The following is a 14,614-nucleotide window of genomic DNA, read 5'->3' as shown; positions in this document are numbered from 1 at the left end:
CCCTCCCTGTCCTTCTTATTTGTTCCCTCCCTGTCCCTCTTATTTGTTCCCTCACTGTTTCTCTTACTTGTTCCCTCTCTATCCCTCTTATTTGTCCCCTCCCTGTCTCTCTTCCTCCTTCCCTGTCCCTCTTATTTGTTCCGTCCCTGTCATTCTCATTTGTTCCCTCTTTGTCCCTCTTATTTTTTCCCTCCCCATCCTCTTAATTCTTCCCTCCCTGTCCCTCTTATTTGTTACCTCCCTGTCTCTCGTATTTGTTCCTTCCCTGTCCCTCTTATTTGTCCCCTCCTTGTCTCTCTTGTTAGTTCCCTCTCTGTCACTCTTATTTGTTCCCTACTGTCCCTCTTATTTGTTCCCTTTCTGTCCCATTTATTTGTTCCCTCTCTGTCCCTCTTATTTGTTCCCTCCCTGTCCTTCTTATTCGTTCCCTCCCTGTCCTTCTTATTTGTTCCCTCCTTGTCCGTCTAATTTGTTCCCTCCCTTTCCCTCTTATTTGCTCCTTTTCTGTCCCTCTTATTTGTTTCCTCTCTGTCCCTCTTATTTGTTCCCTCCCTGTCCCTCATATTTGTTTCCTCCCTGTCCCTCTTATTTGTTCCTTGTTTGTCCCTCATATTTGTTTCCTCCCTGTCCCTCTTATTTGTTCCTTGTTTGTCCCTCTTATTTGTTTCCTCCCTGTCCCTCTTATTTCTTCCCTACCTGTCCCTCATATTTCTTCCCTCCATGTCCCTCTTGTTTGTTCCCTCTCTGTCACTCTTATTTGTTCCCTTTCTGTCCCACTTATTTGTTCCCTCTCTGTCCCTCTTATTTGTTCCCTCCCTGTCCCTCTTAATTGTTCCCTCCTTGTCCTTCTTATTTGTTCCCTCTCTGTCCCTCTTGCTTGTTCCCTCTCTGTCCCACTTATTTGTTCCCTCCCTGTCCCTCATATTTGTTCCCTCCCTGTCCCTCTTATTTGTTCCCTCCCTGTCTTTCTTGTTCCTTCTCTGGTTCTCTTATTTATTCCCTCCCTGTCCCTCTTATTTGTTCCCTCCCTATCGATCTTATTTGTTCCCTCCCTGTCCCTCTTATTTGTTCCCTCCATGTCCCTCTTATTTGTTCCTTCCCTGTCTCTCTTGCTTGTTCCCTCCCTTTCCCTCTTATTTTTTCCCTCCCTGTCTCTCTTGTTCCTGCTGTGTCCCACTTATTTGTTCCTTCACTGTGCCTATTTGCTCCCTCCCTGTCCCTCTTATTTGTTCCCTCTCTGTCCCTCTTATTTGTTCCCTCCCTATTCTGTTATTTGTTCCCTCCCTGTCCTTCTTATTTGTTCCCTCCCTGTCTCTCTTACTTGTTCCCTTTCTGTCCCTCTTATTTGTTCCCTCCCTGTCCCTCTTATTTGTTCCCTCCCTGTCTCTCTTACTTGTTCCCTTTCTGTCCCTCTTATTTGTTCCCTCCCTGTCCCTCTTATTTGTTCCCTTCCTGTCTCTCTTGTTTATTCTCTTAACCTCTTATTTGTTCCCTCCCTGTCCCTCTTATTTGTTCCCTCCCTGTCTCTCTTATTCGTTCCCTCCCTTCCATTTTATTTGTTCCCTCCCTGTCCCTCTTGTTTGTTCCTTCTCTGTCACTCTTATTTGTTCCCTACTGTCCCTCTTATTTGTTCCCTTTCTGTCCCACTTATTTGTTCCCTCTCTGTCCCTCTTATTTGTTCCCTCCCTGTCCCTCTTATTTGTTCCCTCCCTGTCTCTCTTATTCGTTCCCTCCCTTCCCTTTTATTTGTTCCCTCCCTGTCCCTCTTATTTGTTCCCTCCATGTACCTCTTGTTTGTTCCCTCTCTGTCACTCTTATTTGTTCCCTACTGTCCCTCTTATTTGTTCCCTCCCTGTCACTCTTATTTGTTCCCTCCCTGTCTCTCTTATTCGTTCTCTCCCTTCCCTTTTATTTGTTCCCTCCCTGTCCTTCTTATTTATTCCCTCTCTGTCCCTCTTGCTTGTTCCCTCTCTGTCCTTCTTATTTGTTCCCTCTCTGTCCCTCATATTTGTTCCCTCATGTCCCTCTTATTTGTTCCTTCCCTGTCTCTCTTGCTTGTTCCCTCCCTTTCCCTCTTATTTTTTCCCTCCCTGTCTCTCTTGTTCCTTCTGTCCCTCTTATTTGTTCCCTCCCTGTCCCTCTTATTTGTTCCCTCCCTGTCTCTCTTGCTTGTTCCCTCCCTTTCCCTCTTATTTTTCCCTCCCTGTCTCTCTTGTTCCTTCTGTGTCCCTCTTATTTGTTCCCTCTCTTTCCTTCTTATTTGTTCCCTCCCTGTCCCTCTTATTTGTTCCCTCCCTGTCTCTCTTATTTGTTCCCTCCCTTCCCTTTTATTTGTTCCCTCCCTGTCCCTCTTATTCGTTCCCTCCCTTCCCTTTTATTTCTTCCCTCCCTGTCCCACTTATTTGCTCCTTCCCTGTACCTTTTATTTTTCCCTCCCTTTGCCTCTTATTTGTTCCCTCCATGTCCCTCCTATTTGTTCCCTGCCTGTCCCTCTTATTTGCTCCTCCTCTGTCCCTCTTATTTGTTCCTTCCCTGTCCCTCTTATTTCTTCCCTCCCTGTCTCTCTTACTTGTTTCCTCCCTTTCCCTCTTATTTGTTCCCTCCTTGTCTCTCCTATTTGTTCCCTGCCTGTCCTTATTTGCTCCTTCCCTGTTCCTCTTATTTGTTCCCTCCCTGTCCCTCTTATTTGTTCCCTGTCTCTCTTACTAGTTCCCTCCCTTTCCCTCTTATTTTTTCCTCCCTTTCTCTCTTATTTTTTTCCTCCCTGTCCCTCCTATTTGTTCCCTGCCTGTCCCTCTTATTTGCTCCTTCCCTGTTCTCTTATTTGTTCCCTCTCTGCCCCTCTTATTTGTTCCTTCCCTGTTCTGTTATTTGTTCCTTCTCTGTCCCTCTTATTTGTCCCCTTCATATCCCTCTTATTTCTTCCCTCCCTGTCTCTCTTATTTATTCCCTCCCTTCCCTCTTTTATATTTGTTCCCTCTCTTTTCCTCTTATTTGTTCCGTCCTTTTCCCTTTTATTTGTTCCCTCTCTTTCACTCTTTTTTGTTCCCTCCCTGTCTCTCTTATTTGCTCCTTTCCTGTCACTCTTATTTGTTCCCTCTCTGTCTCTCTTGTTTGTTTGCTCCTTGTCCCTCTTATTTGTTCCCACCATGTCCCTCTTATCTGTTCCTACCATGTCCCTCTTATCTGTTCCGTCCCTTTACCTCTTGTTTGTTCCCTCCCTGTCCCTCTTATTTGTTCCCTCCCTGTCCTTTTTATTTGTTCCTTCTCTGTCTTTTTGATTTGTTTCCTACCTGCCTTTTTTGTTCCCTCCAGTCTTCCTTGTTCCCTCCTCTCTCTTTTGTTCGCTCCCTGTCTCTCTCTTGTTCCCCGCTGTCTGTTTTCTTCCCTCCCTGTCTCTCTTGTTCCCTCTCTTTCCCTCTTATTTGTTCCCTCCCTGTTCCTCTTATTTGTTCCCTTCCTGTCCCTTTTATTTGTTCCCTCTCTGTCCCTTTTATTTCTTCCCTCCCTGTCCCTCTCATTTGTTCCCTCCCTCTCCTTATTTGTTCCCTCACTTTCCCTCTTATTTGTTCCCTCCCTGTCCCTCTTATTTGTTTCCTCTCTGTCCCTCTTATTTGTTCCCTCCCTGTCTCTTTTATTTGTTCCCTCCCTGTCACTCTCATTTTTTCCCTCCCTGTCCTTGCTATTTGCTCCCTCCCTGTCCCTCTTATTTCTTCCGTCCCTGTCCCTCATATTTGTTCCCTCCCTGTCCCTTTTATTTCTTCCCTCCCATTCTTTCTTATTTGTTCCCTCCCTGTTCTTCTTATTTGTTCCCTCCCTGTCCTACTTATTTCTTCTCTCCCTGTCCCTCTTATTTGTTCCCTTCCTGTCTCTCTTCTTCCCTCCCTGTCCCTCTTTTTTGTTCCCTCCCTGTCCCTCTTATTTCTTCCCTCCCTGTCCTTCTTATTTCTTCCCTCGTTGTCCCTCTTATTTGTTTCCTCCCTGTCCCTCTTATTTGTTCCCTCTCTGTCCCTCTTATTTGTTCTCTCCCTGTCCCTCTTATTTGTTCCCTTCCTGTCCCTCTTATTTGTTCCCTCCCTGTCCCTCTTATTTGATCTCTTTCTGTCCCTCTTTTTTGTTCCCTCCCTGTCCCTCTTATTTGTTCCCTCCCTGTCCCTCTTATTTGTTCCCTCTCTGTCGCTCTTATTTGTTCTCTCTGTGTCCCTCTTATTTGTTCCCTTCCTGTCCCTCTTATTTGTTCTCTCCATGTCCCTCTTACTTGTTCCCACCCTTTTCCTCTTATTTTTTCTCTCCCTGTCTCTCTTACTTGTTCCTTCCCTGTCCCTCTTATTTGTTCCCTCCCTGTCTCTCTTATTTGTTCCCTCCTTGTCTCTCTTACTTGCTCCCTTCCTGTCTCTCTTGTTCCCTCCCTCTCTCTCCTACTTGTTCCCTCTCTCTCTCTCTTACTTTTTCCCTCCCTGTCCATCTTATTTGTTCCCTCCCTGTCCCTCTTATCTGTTCCCTTCCTGTCCCTTTTATTTGTTCCCTCTCTGTCCCTTTTATTTCTTCTTTCCCTGTCCCTCTCATTTGTTCCCTCCCTGTCCTTCTTATTTGTTCCCTCCCTGTCCCTCTTATTTGTTCCCTCCCTGTCCCTCTTATTTGTTTCCTCTCTGTCCCTCTTATTTGTTCCCTCCCTGTCTCTTTTATTTGTTCCCTCCCTGTCCCTCTCACTTTTTCCCTCCCTGTCCTTGCTATTTGCTCCCTCCCTGTCCCTCTTATTTCTTCCGTCCCTGTCCCTCATATTTGTTCCCTCCCTGTCCCTTTTATTTCTTCCCTTCCATTCTTTCTTATTTGTTCCCTCCCTGTCCTTCTTATTTGTTCCCTCCCTGTCCTACTTATTTCTTCCCTCCCTATCCCTCTTATTTGTTCCCTTCCTGTCTCTCTTCTTCCCTCCCTGTCCCTCTTTTTTGTTCCCTCCCTGTCCCTCTTATTTATTCCCTCCCTGTCCTTCTTATTTCTTCCCTCGTTGTCCCTCTTATTTGTTTCCTCCCTGTCCCTCTTACTTGTTCCCTATCTGTCCCTCTTATTTGTTCCCTCCCTGTCCCTCTTATTTGTTCTCTCCCTGTCCCTCTTATTTGTTCCCTTCCTGTCCTTCTTATTTGTTGCCTCCCTGTCCCTCTTGTTTGTTCCCTCCCTGTCCCTCTTATTTGTTCCCTTTGTCCCTCTTTTTTGTTCCCTCCCTGTCCCTCTTATTTGTTCCCTCCCTGTCCCTCTTATTTGTTCCCTCTGTGTCCCTCTTATTTGTTCCCTTCCTGTCCCTCTTATTTGTTCTCTCCATGTCCCTCTTACTTGTTCCCACCCTTTTCCTCTTATTTGTTCTCTCTTTGTCTCTCTTACTTGTTCCTTCCCTGTCCCTCTTATTTGTTCCCTCCCTGTCTCTCTTATTTGTTCCCTCCTTGTCTCTCTTACTTGCTCCCTTCCTGTCTCTCTTGTCCCCTCCCTCTTTCTCCTACTTGTTCCCTCTCTCTTCTCTCTTACTTTTTCCTTCCCTGTCCATCTTATTTGTTCCCTCCCTGTCACTCTTATCTGTTCCCTTCCTGTCCCTTTTATTTGTTCCCTCCCTGTCCCTCTTATTTGTTCCCTCGCTGTTCCTCTTATTTGTTCTCTCTGTGTTCCTCTTATTTGTTCCCTTCCTGTCCTTCTTATTTGTTTCCTCTCTGTCTCTCTTGTTCCCACCCTGTCCCTCTTATTTGTTCGCTCCTTGTCTCTCTTAGTGTTTCCCTCCCTGTCTCTCTTACTTGTTCCCTCCCTGTCTCTCTTGCTTGTTCCTTCCCTCTCTCTCTTATTTGTTCCCTCCCTGTCTCTCTTTTCTGTTCCCTTCCTGTCCCTCTTATTTGTTCCCTCCCTGTCCCTCTTATTTGTTCCCTCTCTGTCCCTTGTATTTGTTCCCTCGCTGTCCTTCTTATTTGTTTCCTCCCTGTCACTCTTTTTTTTCCCTCCCTGTCCTTCTTATTTGTTCGCTCCCTGTCCCTCTTATTTGTTCCCTCCTTGTCCTTCTTACTTGTTCCCTCCCTGTCCCTCTTGTTTGTTCCCTCCATCCTTTTTACTTGTTCCCTCTCTGTCCCTCTTATTTTTTCGCTCCCTATCCCTCGTTTTTGTTCCTTCCCTGTTCATCTTATTTGTTCCCTCCCTGTCTCTCTTCCTAGTTCCCTCCCTGTCCCTCTTAATTATTCCCTCCCTGTCCCTTTATTTGTTCCCTCTCTCCCATTCTTCATTTCCCATCAAACATGAATGCCATTGAAGTGGAAATGAAAAAATATTTTAAATTTTTATGTTTGAGTTTCCGCTTCTCCCTTCTCGCCCTCTTCCCTTTCTCCCTCTTCCTCCTCATCCTCTCCTTCTTTCTCTCGCATCCTCGCTTCTCGATCTTCCTCTTCCTCTTCTCCATCCTCCGCCTGACTTCTGCCTTTTTAATTTTCTTTTTCTTTCTCTTTTCTCCTATTTCTTCCCTTCCTGTTTTTGCTGCTTCTCCTGTTTCTCCCCTTCATGTTTCTGCTTCTTCTCCTGTTTCTCCCCTTCATGTTTCTGCTTCTTCTCCTGTTTCTCCCCTTCATGTTTCTGATTCTTCTCCTGTTTCTCCTCTTCCTGTTTCTGCTTCTACTCCTCTTTCTACTCTTCTGTTTTTATTCTTGTTGTTTTTTCCTCATCTTTTTCTTTACTCCTCTTCCTCTTTTTTTTCCCCATTTTTTTTACACAGGGTTTGACAGGGTTACAATAAATCCTCCTCTTTTTATCTCTTCCTGTTTCTTCTCCGCTTTACTTTTATTTCCCCTCACACCCATCCTTTTCCTCCATTTCAGGTGTTCCCCCACCTTCTAGGGATAATTCCCCAACATCTCCCGACATGAATTCAACTTCAAAATCTATTCCTTTCGAGGCGGGGAATTTTTCTGGACAAGTTCGCAACCAGAGGCCACAGGTTCGCCATCAGGGACCACAAATTTGCCACCAGGGGTCACAAATTCGCTAGCAGGGGGTCACAAGTTCGCAACCAGAGGCCACAAGTTCGCCATCAGGGGCCACAAGTTCGTCACCAGGGGCCACAAGTTCGCAACCAGAGGCCACAAGTTCACCACCAGAGGCCACAAGTTCACCACCAGAGGCCACAAGTTCGCCATCAGAGGCCGCAAGTTCGCCACCAAAGGCCACAAGTTCGCCACCAGGGACCACAAGTTCGCCACCAGGGACCACAAGTTCGCCACCAGGGACCACAAGTTCCCCACCAGGGACCACAAGTTCGCCACCAGAAACCACAAGTTCGCCACCAGAGGCTACATGTTCGCCTCAAGTTTGCCACCAGGGGCCACAAATTCGCCAGCAGGGGTCACAAGTTCGCCACCAGGGCCACAAGTTAGCCACCAGGGCCACAAGTTCGCCAACAGGGACACACGTTCGTCACCAGGGCCAAAAGTTCGCCACCAGGGGCCACAAGTTCGCCACCACGGCCACAGGTTCTTCCCCAAGGTATTTCCAGAGAATTTTCTTACTGGAGAAATAATCCTTTCAAGGATTATTCAACTTCCCAGGGAGTAATAAGAGTAAACGGAGGGCATTCGACCTCCCTAAAGAGCAATCAAAGGGATCATTCCACCTTTCACGTGGAGGAAAGAGGGGACATTCGACCTCCCAGGAACTAATCAAAGGGTGTCATTTGACATCTCAGGGAGTAATCAAAGGGGGTGTCATACGACACCTCAGGGAGTAATCAAAGGGGGTGTCATTCGACATCTCAGGGAGTAATCAAAGGGGTTGTCATTCGACCTATCAGGGAGAAATTAAAGTAAGAAGAAATTATTCGATCCCCTCCGGGTAATCAAGGGGCGTAATTAGACTAAGCGGTCATTAGACGTCAAAGGGAGTAATGAGTGTACCTGGATCAATCGACCTCCCAGGGAGTAATTAGCGTAACCTGGATCCTTCGACCTCCCAGGGAATAACTCCGTTGGAATTAGTGTTTAATATACATTTTCAAGGAGAGATCTCTTATCTGGTACAACATAGACGCCTTTGTGTAAATTACATCTTGTTAAAAAGATGAAGAAAGAAAGAGAAAAAAGCAAAATGAGGAAAATAAGAAAGAAGAAGGAAGAAGAAAGAAAATGAAGAATTTGGAGGAAGAAGAAGAATTAGGAAGAAGAAGAAGAATTAGGAAGAAGAAAGAAAATGAAAATTTGGAGGAAGAAGAAGAATTAAGAAGAAGAATAATTAGGAAGAAGAAGGAGAATTAGAAAGAAGAAGAATAATTAGGAAGAAGAAGGAGAATTAGGAAGAAGAAGAAGAATTAGGAAGAAGGAGAATTAGGAAGAAGAATAATTAGGAAGAAGAAGAATAATTAGGAAGAAGAATAATTATAAAAAAGAATAATAATTAGGAAGAAGAAGAATAATTAGGATGAAGAATTAGGAAGAAGGAAGGAAAAGAAGAAAAAAGGAGGATTAGGAGAAATGGAAGAAGAGCTTTATCCTTTCCGAACCTTATTACCTAAGCTCATACTTATGTCTCCCCCAGGGAGTGGCACCCAGCTACCTATTTACTGCTAGGTGCACAGAAGGAACAGGTAATAGGTAACCTGCCTAACCTCTCCATCCGATCCTGGATACAACCCACGTTCAGCTATTGATGTGTAAGTTACAAATTTCTCAGCCTTTTGAAGCTTTCTAACGTTGTCTATCTTTATTGCAAACTCCTGATGTGTTGAATGTAACACGAAAGGCCTCGATTTATCATTACACTCACCCCGTGGTTGTTTTACATCTTCTATCGTTAGTTCGTGATTTTTGCATAATTATATATATATATATATATATATATATATATATATATATATATATATATATATATATATATATATATATATATATATATATATATATAGGATGGGGTTCACCTCTGGTGTAAATTGTGGGACCCATAGCCTCGGAGAAGTGGATAAAAAGGCTTCAAGAAAGAATATTTGGATTTCTTCCTGAAGCCGTTTGAATATTCCACTTCCCTTACCACCCCATCTTTTCATATTTTTTTTTTACCAGTAGGAATATTTTATAACATAATATGGTACAAAAGATTTAAGAGATACATTGATATAAAGGTGGCATATACGGTACATGATGTTACGTGTGCATCACCGATTATAGGGCGAAAATCTCATCCAGCTCCTCAGAGCTGGGGCGTGTGCCCAAAATGCAGCAGGCATTACCCCTTTGAACAGCCGCACTGAGCAGCTGGAACAGAAAACTAGCTGCTTTGGGATCCCTAGTTACCCTGATGAGTCTTTTTCCCAGCTCCTTAAGGAATTAAGATGCATTCTTTCCCCATAAGCCAATGGTCTCTGAGCCTATGGGAACAAACATATAATGATGGGCAAGTTCTCAATATTTTCTAGACTTTTGGGACTCCCTGAAGCTGGCAGCTGCCCCTCCTTCCTCCCTGGTGTATTGGAGATAGATATCAGCCAAGGTAGATGCACATGTATAGTCCCACACCACCTGCTTCTCATCTGTCCAGGCTTGAAGGGTGATACCATCTCGACGCTTCTGGTTGCCATCAGATCTGCATAGCTGGGGTGGCTCCCTTACTGCTGGGCATCCGGCTGTTGTGAGGCTCCTCTTGATAATGTTATTAACCTCCTCATGTCTTGCAATCTTTCCCTCGGATTTACGGCACACAAGACCATGGTACCCGAATCGGTCTGCTGCTTCACTGCCACAAATACACCTGTGTTCGGCGAGAATAGGGGCGGCAAGTCGAAGGGCAACACCGATGTGGATGGTCTGTGGGTCGAGGCGTGTGCCAAGGCTGGAGTTGGGAACAGCCAACAGAAAATTCCCTGCATGAGGTGCTCTCACTGCCGGGAGGCGGGCTCTATCCTTCCCTGACACACTCTGAAGCATTGTTGAGGCTATATTTTCCACTATTGGACCATCCCAGTGCGATTGTTTGTAGTTGTTGGGGGGGAGCAGGTCTGGTTTCAGAGCCCGTTAGATTATCCCAGATCATGGCTCCATCAATGAACTTTTGGTCCTGGACTCCAATCTTGTCCCTAAGATGTTCAGGGAAAATCGCTGCTACAAGCCCTCTGGATGCAATGCATGAGGATAGAAAAGCAGGTAGTGCAATCTGTGATGACTTGCGGACACCAATGCCTCATAGTCTGACTGGAAGTGTAGCTTGGTTCCACTGCCCGTCTTCTAGAGTAAGGTTAAGTACTTTCGTAAAAATCTGCCTCAGGATACTGTCATATTCGTACAGTATAGAGTTATCATATGAAGGTGCACATCTTAGGAAATATGTCAACCTGGGCAGACTCAAGCACTTTGTGAGAAGGTACAAGGCATCGTGGGTGTCCAGATTGCCTATTCGTTGTTCCATTCTCCTTAACTCTTCCAATTTCTTCCTGAGAATTGTGTCAATGGCATTGCTTCCCTGAGGTGCTCCTAGCAAGACACTGTTTGTGGGGGCAATGACTGCTGCTCCTGGTAGTTTTGATCTCACTGCATTTATCACTTGTTGATTGACTGAGATGATTTCACATGTGGATGGATTCAGGATGAGACCCATTTCCTGTCCCCGTGTCATTACCTGTGTAAGATCATGTAGGAGGGACTCCTTTGTACCTGCTAGTGTGCCATCATCTAGGAACCAGATGTTTAGCTCGCTGGTCAGTCTGACTGTGATTTCCCTAACTGCTATACAGAAGAGTAATGGTGCAAGAGGATCTCCTTGTTGGACACCCTCAGATGATGTGATTTCATGCTCTCCAAAGAGAAGCATTGATTCCTTGCTATACCCAGCTGCAACAAAAGGGAAAAGACCAGGGAAATGTTCTTGTACTGCTGCTAATACCACGTCTCTTTTTCAGGAGATTGAATGCATTCTTGAAAACTAATTTTACAACTGCATTGTCCTCAGGCAGGATGTTGATATACGCCCTTGTTGCATGAACCGCTGCTTCACTTCCTTGAGAGACTCCAAAGCCAAGCTGGTTTGGTTGAAGCATCATGGCTGCCTGTGCACGAATACTTCGGACAGCAGCTTTGAATACGAGGCGGCGTAACGTGTTGCCTACTGCAATTGGCCGAATTCCTCCATCCTTTTTTTTAAGTGCACAAAATGTTGCACCAAAAAAGAAAGGTCTAATTTCATCAGGAATCAGACCAGCCAAGGAATTGTTGACGAACCTTGTGATCTCTGAAAGCTGTGTCTCTGCAATTTCCCCAATAACTGGATTAACCATTTCATTTAAATGCTGTGGCCTTATTCCAGTGTAACCCCCAGCAGAGCCAGATGGGAATGACATTATTGCTTTGTAAAAGTCTGAGTCTTCCACAATCAATGGTTCCACAGTGGGGACAGAGGTGTTGGAACTGGTGGTGCCCCTGGTTTCCCTGGCAGGGTGCTTTCCTCTAAGTGCTTCAGTCGTGTCAGCATCCCTGAGAGCAACTGTATCTTCACTGGTAATAATTCTGATTGCCCCCACTGTGTTGCCCTCTTCAATTTTCTTGCTCACCTGGACTCTGACTTTTTCACTGTCAGTGGAGTGAGTGGGGGTTCTGTCTCTCCCTTTTTTGTGTTGACGGGGAAGGCGAATGAGGTTATCAGCTCTAGGAAAATCTCTTAAGGATTTAATTATCATTGAGGCTAGTCTCTTCCCCCTTCTTTCCGGCACAGCTAAGCAGACATTGCCAAAAAGTAGCAAGTTGTGCCATGCCTTGATGGTTTGTGGAGCATTTAAGATAGTGGAGCCATCGTTTACTTTTTTCATGAGGTCTGTAAGTTTCCCAGCTGCACGTGGACAGGCTGCTTTGGGAATATGTGTGAGTGTTCTGGTACATGTTGCTTTAATTGCTTCCAAGATATTGTATGATGAGATGAGACCTGTTGGAGTGGGTTCAGGTGCCTGAGGTGGCTCTGGATCATCACTTTCCACAGGAGAACATCCTGAACCAGGGCAACTACCATGTTTGTGGAGGAAACCATTAGAGTTGAGACAACGAAGCTGTAAGCATGACCGACACTTGCCTCTCCTACTATTGCCAGCCGTGCCATTTCCCTGGCTGCTTGCTTCCTCCTGGTTGGCATCCATCTGCAAGACTAGACAATAGGAGTGGAGTATGACATGCTGGGTGGGTATGGTGCGTGGAAGGTAGTGAACTTGACCGTGGTGGCCTGGTAGAGTTTGAGGGGCTGGTGAGGGGCTGGGAGGGGAAGGGGAAGGGGAAAACTTTCCCTGGGAATTGGGTGGGGGAGGCGCAGGTTGTTGAATGGGGTTATCCCGGGGAGTACAGTACACATGGACTTGCACACTATATATTGTTCACACCGTCTTACAATACACATATTATTTGTTTCTCATGTACACTATGAACAATGTGGGTATGGGCACTGCTGAACCAATGTGTTAGCTCACCATCTAGATACACACCGCGCCTCTTCCACCCACCCCCGTGACGTGGGGGAGGATGCACTGACTGGTCGCTCCCTCGTTAACATTAATTCCACATTGTTTTTCCATAACATGCGCCTCTAAATAGTCCATGCATCGACACAATCATTTCCAAGTTAACTGGAAGCATGGTGCTGGTGATAGATGTTTTTATAAGAGTTTTTCGAGGTTTGTATGTACGATAATCTTGGTCGGTACTGACACAGAGTGTAGGCCTTATTCTCCCCTCCCCCTCCATTGGCCGCCTTCCCCACTACCACCACTCACCAACATTCAAAAACTGCACAACACTTCCACAATTTACCTTGAAACGGTGCACTGAAATGTCTTCTCACTTCATTGGAATCTTCCCAGAGTATTCACAGTAAGTCCTGTTCAGTCTGATCCTGGTCAGCCTCCTTGATCCGGAGTTATAATTGAAAATCCCGCAGCTAGCCCCCCACACGTTTTGCCATGCCAGCGCATGGCTTTTATATATATATATATATATATATATATATATATATATATATATATATATATATATATATATATATATATATATATATATATATATATATATATATATTTTAACCACGAACGAGTGGTATTAATCAATAACAACACTGCGACCAGCCGAGGATTCGAACCCATGTTTTGGCCCACCTCATGGTGAGCGAAAATCTCACATGGCGCTCTAACTCACGGAATCACGCAATCCTACAAGAATGATATAATATTTATATGAAGCTCGTAAGGCTAGTACACCAAACGGGGAGTAGAATGAAATTAGCTCAAAGACACCCACACATGACGCTGGGTGCGTCATTCTTGTAGGTTTGCGTGGTCCCGTGGGTTAGAGCGTTATGTGTGATTTTTAGCTCAACATGAGGTGGACCAGAACGACATGGGTTCGAATCATCGGCAAGCCGCAGTGTTGGTATATATATATATATATATATATATATATATATATATATATATATATATATATATATATATATATATATATTATTATTATTATTATTATTATTATTATTAATGTAACCATGAACAAGTGGTTTTTAAGCAGTAACAAACTGCAGCTAGACAGGGATCGAACTTGTGTTATTCTAGCTCGCCTCGCAAAAAGCAAGTCAAAATTCACAACGATCTAACTACTGGGCCTGCTGCTCTCAGTCTCCTGACCTCAGCCTCCAGCTCTGTCTTCTGCTCTCAGCCTCCAGCTCTGTCTTCTGCTCTCAGCCTCCAGCTCTGTCTTCTGCTCTCAGCCTCCAGCTCTGTCTTCTGCTCTCAGCCTGCTGCTTTCAGCCTTCTGCTGTAAGCCTCCATGCCATCACAATGGACTCTTGCTAAGGGAACACTGAGAGTCGTCAAACAGTAAGACACAACCCGCTGTGATACACTCTGCATCATCTTTATTTCCGCTCGCCAATTCTCGCGTTGTGTTTGTTCGTTACGCTTTGTATTCGGTTGTTTGGCTAAAGGTGTGTGTGTGTGTGTGTGTGTGTGTGTGTGTGTGTGTGTGTGTGTGTGTGTGTGTGTGTGTGTATGTGTGTACTCAGTTGTGGTTGAAGGAGTTGCGTCATAGCTCCTGGGAGTGTTGTAGGAGCTGGGAATATATCGGACTGTGCCGCTCATCCTGTGTGTGTGTGTGTGTGTGTGTGTGTGTGTGTGTGTACTCACCTGTTTGCACTCACCTATTTGTGGTTGCAGGGGTCGACTCTTAGCTCCTGGCCTCGCCTCTTCACTGGTTGCTACTGGGTCCTCTCTCTCTCTCTGTTCCATGAACTTTATCAAACCTCATCTTAAAACTATGTATGGTTCCCGCCTCCACTACGTCATTTTCTAGGCTATTCCACTGCCTGACAACTCTATGACTGAAGAAATACTTTTTAACATCCCTTTGACTCATCTGATTTTTCAACTTCCAATTGTGACCCCTTGTTTCTGTGTCCCCTCTCTGGAACATCTTGTCTTTGTCTACCTTGTCTATTCCGCGCAGTATTTTATATGTCGTTATCATGTCTCCCCTGACCCTCCTGTCCTCCAGTGTCGTCAGGCCGATTTCCCTTAACCTTTCTTCATAGGACATTCCCCTTAACTCTGGAACTAGCCTTGTCGCAAACCTTTGCACTTTCTCTAATTTCTTGA

At 45.1% G+C, this 14,614-nt stretch overlaps 1 protein-coding gene across 1 annotated transcript; it reads right to left on the bottom strand.

Moving 5' to 3' along the window:
• Positions 1-2,469: 2,469 nt before the first annotated feature.
• LOC138854510 (octapeptide-repeat protein T2-like) lies at positions 2,470-3,521 on the bottom strand. The gene is made up of 2 exons (XM_070098258.1): positions 3,298-3,521; positions 2,470-2,812 (listed from the first exon to the last, which is right to left on the bottom strand). Exons 1-2 carry the CDS (start codon positions 3,519-3,521, stop codon positions 2,683-2,685), a joined length of 354 nt encoding a protein of 117 aa, XP_069954359.1. The 3' UTR covers positions 2,470-2,682.
• Between the last annotated feature and the right edge of the window lie 11,093 nt (positions 3,522-14,614).

This window comes from Cherax quadricarinatus, chromosome 4 (assembly GCF_038502225.1).
Source record: "Cherax quadricarinatus isolate ZL_2023a chromosome 4, ASM3850222v1, whole genome shotgun sequence".
NCBI classification, from domain to species: Eukaryota; Metazoa; Arthropoda; class Malacostraca; order Decapoda; family Parastacidae; genus Cherax; species Cherax quadricarinatus.
This window is presented reverse-complemented; position numbering and strand designations above follow the sequence as displayed.